Source organism: Dioscorea cayenensis, unplaced genomic scaffold (assembly GCF_009730915.1).
Source record: "Dioscorea cayenensis subsp. rotundata cultivar TDr96_F1 unplaced genomic scaffold, TDr96_F1_v2_PseudoChromosome.rev07_lg8_w22 25.fasta BLBR01000465.1, whole genome shotgun sequence".
Lineage (NCBI taxonomy): Eukaryota > Viridiplantae > Streptophyta > Magnoliopsida > Dioscoreales > Dioscoreaceae > Dioscorea > Dioscorea cayenensis.
This window is the reverse complement of record NW_024086856.1, coordinates 1-11,849: the sequence shown is the minus strand read 5'-3', so window position 1 is coordinate 11,849 and position 11,849 is coordinate 1. Positions and strand designations below refer to the sequence as shown.

At 39.5% G+C, this 11,849-nt stretch overlaps 1 protein-coding gene across 1 annotated transcript; it reads right to left on the bottom strand.

Moving 5' to 3' along the window:
- Positions 1–120: 120 nt before the first annotated feature.
- Positions 121–2,232, bottom strand: LOC120254470 (putative glycerol-3-phosphate transporter 4). The gene is given in 5 exon segments (XM_039262568.1): positions 121–245; positions 362–919; positions 1,216–1,331; positions 1,381–2,112; positions 2,114–2,232. Coding segments are annotated over 5 exon segments (1,650 nt in total).
- Between the last annotated feature and the right edge of the window lie 9,617 nt (positions 2,233–11,849).

Genomic DNA, 11,849 nt, shown 5'->3' with positions numbered 1-11,849 from the left:
GGAAAGATGAGTAAAACTTGTTTACACGTGATAACAATGACATGAATTAGTATGATGAAAGAAAAAACATACCATATCTGAAGTATTTTTCTTGTCAATCTTATTGTTTGTTTAATTCCTTCAAAAAGGTTCAAAGCTGTGTAAAATTTCATGAATATCTCTAACTAAGAAGAATCTTCCCTGCTGCCTGTCCAGTGTGCTATCCTCATCAGTCGGCGTGTTTATGAGTGGTGCTGTGATAGAAGCTGCAATAGAAAAGAAAAAAATAATACGAAATTAATAATCTCAAGAATAACGGCCAATAGGAATTTGCAGAGCAGATTGAAAAATGTCCCAGTATGGGAAAAACAAAAATCTCCACCTAGTTCCCCCATCCGACCACTGTTGTGCCGATTTTGCATAGTTTGTATTTTGCTTTTCAAGTATGGGACAATTTGTGGAGAATATAGTGAAATAACAGATAGCACTGCTACAACCACAAGCACTACCAAGACGGCATTTGAATTCAACTCTTGTTTTAAAAAATATCCTATAAGGAGCCCAAGAGTGGCGCCAAATGAGCCAGTGCCATCTATAATCGCTGTAACAGTTGCCAAAGCTCGACCATGTCCTTGAAGTGCATTGTGAGTTCCAAGATCAGCAGATACACCAGTTGTTATAAATGCACAGAGGCCATTAACCGCTAAACCAATGACAATCATCAGTATTATGTTCATCAGCTGTGAAATATTTCCCAAAATGCCGTAGAAAAGAATAGCAAGTGCACCCAGAGCTATGAATCCAGCCGCAGGATGGTCTTTAGCATTGAATAGGCCATATATACATCCAGCACAGATACTACCCAAAATCCCCCCTACATCAAAAAATAGCGTAGACAGGTTTCCAGCAGTGATGACTGACATAAGCTTCCCACCTATTTCTGCAAGAAATATGTAGAAATTAAATACATGGCAAACAACAACAAATTGCACATAACTGAGACTGGCATAGTGATGTTGCTTAAACAACAAATTCCACTCCAATTATTCATGAGGTATGTATTATTCAAATGTTTGACAACAATACTGTTGAAATGAGCTGTTTCAAGATAGGGATTTGATATAATACTGGCTGAAGTAAATGAAGAAGTAACATAATCTTATTTTTATCAAGAACAGAACAAAAATAAAAATAAAAGTAAAAATAAAAAAGAATAGGAATAAGTGAAAACTTTACTATTTTTACTGAGTTGGGAGGGCAACGCAGCCACGAACATATAAGCCAGAAACTTCGCTCCAAGAAGACAGCCAGCATACGGTTTAACTCCGGGTATTGGGAAAGCCGCATAGACCCTCCCAATTGCATTCATATTATTCACATCACCTTGCCCTGGGTCATTACCCTGTCTCTCTTGCGTTGTTGCTGCCCTCATCTTGCCCACTCTGATGCCGATGCCGTCCCGGCCGAATGTGTCCTGTCTCTTCATCCTGATTTGGAAACTGAATACTCTCAGGGTGAGGAATCAAGAAGAACAACACCAGAAGCCCTCCCGCAACCATCATCAATCCAGGAATTATAAAAGACAATCCCCATCCACGATGAAGAGCAAAACCCGCTAGCAGGGTCCCCACTATATTCCCCATCGAAACAAACGGATTCCAGATCCCCATAATCAACCACCAATAACCCTGTTCTTGATACCAGTTCTCGACCACTGCCACCACCCACGGCCAACCGGTCGCCTGAAACAACCCCGACAGCATCTGCAACACAAGATAGTACCAAAAAACGTGGATTTCAAAGCAGTAACCCATTCCGAAGAGGATGACTAATAGCCCACTCAAGATCATGCCCCCTGTTAGGAGAATCCCAAGATCATGACGATCGCCAAGGTGCCCCCCCAAGAACGACCCAAAGAAATAGCAGGCAAGAAAGGCGACATCAAGACAAACAATCTTGGTGTTGCCGCCCGTGGCGTTGAACGGAGCCCAGCCCTCGCTGACGGAGTCGTTGCTAGGGGACTCGCTTAAGCTTTGAGGGATGAAGACAGGGCCGAGCGGCCAAGGGGGACTCGCATAAGATTTTTGAGGATTGAGGGCACTCTGGACGATGCTTGTGGGCTTGCGAGACGAGGTACAAGAAGTACGTGATGAACGTGAGGGACAAGACGATGTATCCATGCGTTTTCAAGCTCCATTGCAGCCGGGGCTGGATGGACCTCATGGCCAGAGACGATGGAGGTCTAGCTGCCATCGTTGCACCCCAAACCCTAGATGATGGTTTTCTCTGATTATCAGAAGAAAAAGAAGAAGAAGAAGAAGAAGAAGAAGAAGAAGAAGAAGAGTGAGGAGTGATCGCGGGAAGAGAACGCGCGCAGTGGGAGGGAAAGAAAAGGAACACGTGTCCTGATTTGAATGGACACATTTCAAATTTAAGAAAAGCGGGAAAGTAGTTAGTTACATGCAACGCCGCCATTGCCACGTGTCTTTTGTGCCGTACTGTACCTGATTAACGGTAAATAGGATAAATTTTATATTTAATTAAATATATTTATATTATAAAAATTATGAAAATAAAAAAATATATATATTTTAATTAAATGTGGACTTAATGTTTGTCAAGCTCTTTCTTTTATTTTTAAACAGAGATGAAAATATGGCAAAATTTGTGATTTTTTTTTATCTCATGAAATTTGACTAATCTTAAATTAATTTGATTTCATATAATTTATTTAATTATTCATCATGATTAAAAAATAATTATCTAATAATCCATTGATTAAAGACTCATGAGTATTCAATATTAATTAAAAATAAATTGCGTAGTTGTTTATATAAAAAATTTTCATTCCTAATCTCATTAGGAATTTGGCATTTTATGTCGAATTAAAATCAAACAAAAAAAGGGGGATAAATAAAAATAGTGATGATGAATTATATTCTCCTACTAAATAGAAAAGGAGGAGATAAGGATTATCACTAGTCCAAATAAAAAGTAGAGGGTGTAAATGAAAAAAATAATAATGATAAAGAAGAGGAAAGAATATATATATATATATATATATATTCGTTCGTTTGAAATTAAATATATTTGAAGATATATATGCCTATATATATATATCTATATTCGTTTGAAATTTCAAAAATATATATATATATATATTTAAAAAATATATATGTGAATAATAATAAAAAGGGAGGGAAATTCAATAAATAAATAAATAAAAGAGAGAGATTATGGATAGGGATGGAATTTTTGAATTCAAAATTTTTAAAAATAATCTCTCCCGAGTTGAATATCTTGCGTGTTGAGGATTTTGGGGGAGCGAAGAAAGAGAGATGAGCAGGAAGAAGAAAAAAAGAGGAGAATTTACAAAGAGACAGTGAGGAAGGGAAGGAGGAAGAAGAGCCAAAAGAGGTCGGAGGAGGTTGGTCCGACGAAGAGGATGCTGCAATATGAATATGACGTCTCCACGCCTCTAGACATACATGGGCCCCTCTTTAAAAATTGATACATTTTATTCAAATCGCACGCTCATTCCACGCCACGATCACTTTTCTACTACGATTTAAAAGAAACAATGAATGGGATCCCACCTATGATTCTCTCATGCAATGCTTAAAAAACCCATGTACGTGCATGCACCCATGAAACCCGTGAGTGTGAATTTCTTTTCTCTTCTCTCCCTCATGCTTTCTCTCTCAAAATATAAAAAAATATATATATAAAATCCTTTTTATGCATTTAAAGAGAAAGATACATGCACGTGCATGAGATGAATTTTCTTTTCCTCTCGTTCGTGCTTTCCCTTTCTCTCCCCATCTCCCGAGAATTCTCTCTTCCTCTCATGACCTCGATCTTCAGATGGGGTCGGTGGCGTTCACGGATCAACTTCATGTCGCTCACAGTCGCGGGGCGGGAACCTCACTATCAACATCAGCCGAGAGAGTCTTCGATCTCCATCTACTAACCGCACCGCCGCTTAGGGTCGACGAGACCATCGCTCGTGGCGTTGATGGTGTTTTTCCTTCCTCTTTAGCCGCCATTACGGTGAATCATTACCGTGCTCATGTCCGAGTGATATGGAGATCTCGCCAGTGAGTTTGAACAAGCGGATCATCCCGGTATTTTGATTTTTCTTTGAAGACGACCGTATTCGAACAAAAAGATCAGTTCTGCGTTGAAGCAAATCCAACGGTTGTTGCACTACCATGCTGAGAGGAGAATTTCACTCAACGCCGAGATCCTGTGTGTTTTCGGCATGCTGAGAGCAGCAGGATCTATACGCTCTCAAAGGCTTGTGCGAGGGTATTCATTTGTGGAACTAATCGGTTTTATAGGGTTGATTGAGGAGGGTCGAGACTTGGGTTTCAAAGTATCAAACTACTTGTTCGTTGTCGCGCTTCAAATGCGTTCCCTGGTTGAGCGCTGCTACTTGGGAAAGGTGGGGTGAATTGGTCGCCGGAGTATGTAGTTTCAGAGCCGCGTCCGCTTGGCTTCAGCCTCGAGAGAAAGTTCTTCGAGAAATATGTGATGAGGTATCAGGATGAGCGTCCTCAAGTGCTGGACATCTACCAGGTTACACTAGAACAATAGCATTAGAATGATGAGACTTACGGGGACATTGGATTTTCTAAGTGTTACTGCGTCTTCACTTGACCAAGTAAATATTTTGAAAGCATTTCAGCTCAGAAGCCATGAGAAGCATGAGATGAAAACATCCTTTTTATATAAGTTCTTCAAAAATTGTGAACTTTTCGTTGGAGGATCTTGTGAGTGGAAATGAAGTCTATAGAAAAATAAATAAATAAATAAAATGGTGAGAGAATAGAATCAACACGATGATCACTGCATATATGAAAAAGTTTTGGTCCAGATGAGTGTGGAAATTATCAAGATATTTGATTGGAATCTCGTTATCATCATTTTCATGTTAAGTATGTTATATTATGGATCTCGATGCTTGCTCTTGGGCATTTAAGAAAAAAATGGAGTGGTTCGTGGTTTTGTCTGTGAGCTTTTTGGTCATGTGGAGTAGAATATGCAACATCGTGAGCGTCACTGACTCGGGTTTGTGAGGCTATGTTTGTGATTAAGTATTTGGTGAGTAAAAAGAGAAGAAAAGATATGGAAAAGATGAAGGGTGAATTTAAAAAAAAAGAGAGAAGAAAAAATATGGAAAAATGAAGGGGTGAATTTAAAAAAAGAGAGAGAAGAAAAGATATGGAAAAGATGAAGGGTGAATTTAAAAAAAAGAGAGAAGGAAAAAAATATGGAAAAATGGAAGGGTGAGTTGAAAAAAGAGAGAAAAAATATGGAAAAATGGAAGGGTGAGTAAAATGAGAGAAGAAAGAAAAATATGGGGAAAATGAAAAGATGGGTTAGAGAGAGTAAAAATGAGAAAAAAGTAAAGGATGAATTTGAGTGGGGGTATTTTGGTAATTTCATTTTTGCAAGGCCTCCTATGGGAAAAAATCTTATGAAATTTCTCTCATTTCACCATGAAGCCTTGGCTTTTTCTTGGGGTAACGAGAATTTCATGAAATTTCTCTCATTCCACTTGAAGTCTCGACTTCTTGGGATATGAGAAATTTTCATAAATTTCTCTCATTCCCTGAGTCTTGACTTCCTTGGGGTAACGGAAATTTTTCTATAAATTTCTCTCATTCCACTTGAAGCCTTGAGCTTTCTTGGGAGTATGAGAAATTTTTCATGAAATTTCTCTCATTCCATCTGAGTCTTGACTTCCTTGGGGTAGTGAGAATTTTCTATAAATTTCTCTCATTCCACTATGGAGTCTTGGCTTTCTTGGGATGTGAGAAATTTTTCTATAAATTTCTCTCATTCCATATGGAGTCTTCACTTCCTTGGGGTAGTGAGAAATTTTCTATAAATTTCTCTCATTCCACCTTGAGTCTTGACTTCCTTGGGGTAGCGAGAAATTTTTATAAATTTCTCTCATTCCTATGAGCCTTGGCTTTCTTGGGAGTGATGAGAAATTTTTTTCTATAAATTTCTCTCATTCCATGAGTCTTCACTTCCTTGGGGAGTGAGGAAATTTTCTATAAATTTCTCTCATTCCCATGTGAGTCTTGAGCTTCCTTGGGAGTAGCGAGAAATTTTTCTATAAATTTCTCTCATTCCATATGAGCCTTGAGCTTTCTTGGGAGTAACGAGAAATTTTTACTATAAATTTCTCTCATTCCTTATGAGTCTTCACTTCCTTGCGGGTAACGAGAAATTTTTCTATAAATTTCTCTCATTCCACTGTGAGTCTTGACTTGCTGAGTAACGAAATTTTCTATAAATTTCTCTCATTTCCACTGTCAAGTCTCGATTTTTCTAGGGGATGTGAGAAATTTTTCATAATTTCTTTAATTCTACCTTGGAGTCTTGACACTCTTGGGGTAAAGAGAAATTTTCCATAAATCAAACCCCTTCGCGAAGCTCACTTTGAGGTCTTTTGACACTCATTAGAGTAAAAAAGTGAAATGAAAAGGAGAATAAAAATTTCTTGAAGTGATAAAAAATATAAAAGAAAAAAATGAAAGAGTTCACAAAAAAATATCTCTCATCAACACTTATAAAAAAAGAGAAAAGTTAACAAAGATTTCTTGAAGCTCACTTGGAGGTCTTTTGATACTCGTTGGAGTGAAAAGAGGTGCAATGAAAAGTACAAAAAAAAAAAATCTTTTCTTGAAATGAAAGGAAGAGTAAAAAATGAAAATTTCACAGAGAGAAAAAATGATGATGGATAATAAAAAAAATGAATGAAAATTTTCATAAAAAGAAGAAAAAATGTTTCTCGTCAACACTCATTGAAAAAGTTGAGTTGGCAAAGATTTTCCTAAGCTCATTATGAGGTCTCAGAGTTTGAGGGTTCATTTTAAAGTCAAGTCAGAAATTATCAAGTTAATGACCTAAGCATGCTAAAGGTCACGACTTAAATCAAATGGTCGAGGCTCAAAAGCATTGAAGAGCTAAGACCTAAATCGTCGATGTAAGCGACAGATGCAACTCACGAGTTTTAAGGCACAAAAGCCAAAAAAACTTGAGGGAGTTTTAGCAAGTCAGTGGAGATTTCTAGCTATAAAGAGCCAAAGTCTTGATGATAAAAAGAAAGCAAAAAGAGGCCAGGGAGGCAACTCGTAAATGTAGAGTGGCATGACTTGGACTAAGCTATGTTCAAGACACAAACCCACATAAAAAGAAATCGAGGAGAGCTACATCCACTGAAAGCTAAAAGGATCTTGACACACTTTTTAGTATAGGGAGCTAAGGCCTGACTAAAAATAAATTTTTGAAGAGCATGATAAAAATAGCTCTTTCTAAAAAAATCTCTTATTAAGCTCTCTTAGAGAATAGCTCTCTACTTTTGTATTCTTGTCTATGATCATGTATTCGCATGCATCTTTGAAATTAAATATAAAAAATTATCATGTTTATTCAGTTGCTTCTCATTCACACTTGTTTCTTAATCGGAGGTTCCCATGACATTATGCAGGGGTAATTAATAATAGGGGGCTTGCCCACTAATGGGAGATTATGAACCCGTGATCATGCGAAATAAAAAATTAAATTTTGATTTGTGATCCATGCTTTTCAATCGGTTAATCCCAATTAAAGGCAGGGTGGAAAGAAAGGAGCCCTGAAAGTCGCCTGCGCCCGGTGGGGACCTAGCTTCTCCTCCCATCTTTGAAACAAAGTGTGAATAGAGAAAGTAAAAGTAGATATCACCATTGTTGTTAACGCATGATGCTTTTCCTGTGAGTTTTTGCGATGGCACAAACAAACAACACAACAATGCAATTTTGCATCATGCACCATTTTTCCTTGGTGAAGGCACTCAAGTGTAAACTTCCAATAACCCTATGTCTGTCAGCATATACTTTGGAGCTGAGATCAAATTTGGAGCCATTTCAGAATATGTCAACTTCACTTAAAGCCCACGCGTCATCCTGGCCCGAGGTTCAAGTCACGCTTTGCCATCGAGGGGCGGACTCGAATGTTATACCACTACTTTGGTCAAAGAGGATCGCAGATTCTTTGCTAAAAGCATCATTTTTGACCGACTCACCTTCCCAAAAGAAATTCATGTGCATTAAGGGAGGAGAGGACGAAGAAGAACCTTCATTCAGCAATCACGGTAGAAGGAGAAAAGAGTGGTATCTTCAAGCCAAGGTTACCTCAACAAAATCCTTTATGATGGGGCGCCAGTCGACCAAGAGGAAGACACCCTCACCTCAAGAGAAGGCGAGTTTTGTCTCATTCAGGGCTCGGGGAATGGCTCTTCAAGTCGTTTACCAACTCTTTCACGCGTGAGAATGGTGAAGGAGAACTCCCTGGCTAGTGAGCTTCGGTCTTCACAAAGTAGCGTGATGAGAGGCGGGGCCATGAGGTCCTCGATTCAAGAACACTTTTTCCAAGAAAATTTGTAATGCTTCACACCTCCTGGGAAGCTTCTAGTCGAAAGGATATGCCAGGAGAGTTCTATCTAAGGAAAAAGAACTTACTTTCAAAAATCGAAACCACATGTTTGATGAGGCTTGCCATCTAGGAAAAGCAAGCTTCTAGAGGACCATACCCTACGCTCATCGTTCAAGGTTCGATGGATAAGGAAACCCGAGATGAAGAAATGGAGGATCTAGAAGTCACCTTGCTATGCGATGTGATTCTTGAAGGGTCTGAGCAGCCCACGAACCAGGCGATCGCTTCACTAAATTTGAGAAAGAGAGACAACAGTTGAGTACAAGTGGCATGTACAGCAAGATGATTTTGATCAGAGTATTACAAGAAGGGCACAGAAAGGGGCAAAATCATAGCCCAAGCGGTGGGTTTGAAACTCCTCCTAGGAGGAATAATGATTCAAGTGAGGAAGAAGATGACAACCTTATTTTTACATCAAACAAAAGATCCAATGTTTGCAAGATTAAAAAAGCAATTGGATCAAAGAGAGAAGATCACATATCTATGATGCAGACTGTTGCGTCTTTAACTGGTGTGATCTCTCGTTTGAGTGATCAAGTCCAGAATATGCTCCATGATAATTCAAGGGGTTCATAGCAAAGGCACCGTCCGTACAAGTTATCCGAGAGGAAGAAGATGATGAAGAAGAAGTTCTTGGGTTGCATGAGCAAGCTGGAACATCAGCGGTGACCCGAGACCAATGATGTCTCGAGAAGAAGTACAAAAGATAGTTGCTGCACAATTAAAAACAAGCCAAGGGTGCTACAGCTGAAAAGTGATGGTGACAAGCCTACTCAAGCTTTCACTGATCAAGTGGCTTATCCTAAGGGGATACAATGTTCCCAAGTTCAAAGCAGTTTAACAGCCCAGGGAACCCACGATCAACATTAGCTCATTTCATAACAGCGTGTGAGGACACAAGCAACAACCATCTTTGTTGTTAAGACAATTTGCCCGCTAGTTTAACTGAATTGTGGCTGAGATGAGTATGCAAACTCTGACAACCTGAATCCATTGCAGACGTGGCAGCTGAGATGAAGAGGACTCCTTTAGGGTCCGGTTTGGTGATACAAATCAAAATCACACTATAGAAACTGGTTGGCTAACACAAAAGAGCAAAACAGTGCAGATGAGAGTCGTAGATTATGTGAGTGGGATGGCGCAACCGGAGGCATCAAGTGTGAGCGAGCCACTTGATCGAGATGCAGCGGTGGGGCTGATTAGTGAGGGAATAGTGATAATTGGATGGCTCCATTTCTCAGCTCGTCCGATATTCATACTCATATTCGAGACTTAATCTCTCAAGTCGCGATTGGAGAAAGAAGGACTAGGTCCAAGGGTAGTATCTGCTATGCAACCCACCAAAGTGGACAAAGAAAGCAGAACAGACGGTGTTAAGCATAGCCTTCTTATTGATAAAGGTGAAGGAGAGCACTACATCGACAAATTATGATAAGCGAAACCACCATCGCAGGGTGGAGTGGTGCTGAAGCATAAGTTCTCTTGAGGATGAGCAAAAAATATTCGCTAGAAGAGACAAAGTGAAAATATTCAAAGATGCGTGAAGGTGGGTTTGCGATTGCAGGCAAGCGACAGGAAGGCGGAACAAGAGGATCGCAAATTGTCCATATCCGCAGGAATGATGATTAGATTCGTTCAAAGAACTGCTATGTATTTAAAGATTGGATTGGTGACGATGCTCGAGAGGAGAATTGCTTTATCTAAAAATGTGTTTAACAAAATGACCAGCGAGCATTACCAATTATGTGTCAGTGCACTACAGAAGAAACTTTACCGTGAGGCAAGATGCAGGGGCATATCAAAAGACTCTTGACTGAGGGAGGATCTCAAGTTCCCAGAACCTGGCTCCTATTATAGATTCAGAAGGCTTATGGGAAATTTTCATCTCGAAAGTCAAGAAAAATGTTGAAGAAGCCAGGAAGCTCCACGGTATCAGTGGCGGAGAGCTCAGACCAATGGGAAGCCAAACAAAATCTAAGAAAAATAAAAATCGAAACGAGAAAAAGCGGAAATGATGAAGCCTGCTGAATTCCATTCTGAAAGTCGTTATTGAGATATATTGACTCATGGAATTATCGGCAAAGACCCTAATTACGTGGATGATTATTTCCTGATAAGTCCAAGGAGCTACTCTGGGTTGGACGAGTCTCAAGATGAAAATAGTTTGAGACTTGTCGAGTTATTACCATATATGAAGAAGCTTGGGATGATGTTGATGATGAAGATGAACTTGAGCTCTCTTATCCGAGATGAGATGATTACGTACACGAGCAGTTATATGATGGAAGCATGGGAGACGGTAATGTGGTAAAAGAAAGCAGAAAAAGAAACAAGCTTTTAAGGAAAGGGTTCGAATGGCGAATCTTGAGGTTGCGAGGAAGCTTGACACTGATCTTATCAACAAACCGGCATTATCAAAGGAGAAATCAAGAAGAAGCGCCCTAAGTATAAAATACTTGAAGGTGATGCCATATGAAGAGATTAGTCCTTTATCAAAAGAGGTGGCATATGACCTCGCTCATCAGCCACATATTCGGATAGTGATGCTGTGGAATGATGCGGGATCATGGAACGCTTTTAATGGTCTTTTCTTTGTCGAGGAGACACATCTTCACCATAGTGAAGATCGAAGAGTTGACATGGAAGGAAGAGCACCTTATCTTCTAAGCGATTGTAAGTGATGAGACTTCTCCGTAAGAAAGAGATAAATTCAAAATTATTTCAGAAAATGGCGGAGGGAAGGGTTATTGCTTCTAAAGGAGAAAGGGATATTTACTATAAATATTAAAATCCCAAGTATTGTCATTTTCGTCGTTCGATAGGGCGTACATTGATGGAAGATTGCAATGGTTTGGTACAGTTACGAAAGTACTCAAGTCGGGTGCCCAGTAAGCCTACGAGGGGTATTTTGAGATGTCGGGTACATCTTTATGCCTTGACAATCAAAGGAAGGCATGATAATGGGTGCATCCACCAAGATGAGGAGGAGGAGCCTGAATGATTAACAACGTCTTTTGAAGGCTTCTCGAGCAAGCTTAACGTGGCACTAAAGATAAGGGAAGAGAAAGTGATTGATGTTAATGAAGATATTGCAACCACGGAGAACTTCTACTTCGAAGACACAAGATTACAATATTACTGCCACTTGAAGATTCAGCTCAACTAAGTGTTTGATGTGACGATGATGTCGGGGCTCGATTACATTGATCCGTGTCTTCACCGAAAACCGGAGAGTGTCGAGCTTATTTTCTTTGACTCGTATAATGACTCTCTCGCATTTGGTTCTCCGATTAATTTCTCAGAAGGACTTGTTGGGGACAAAGAGCCGCAATGGGCCCTTATATATTCTTGGGTCTTGTGATGGGACAAGGGTTAACGAATCC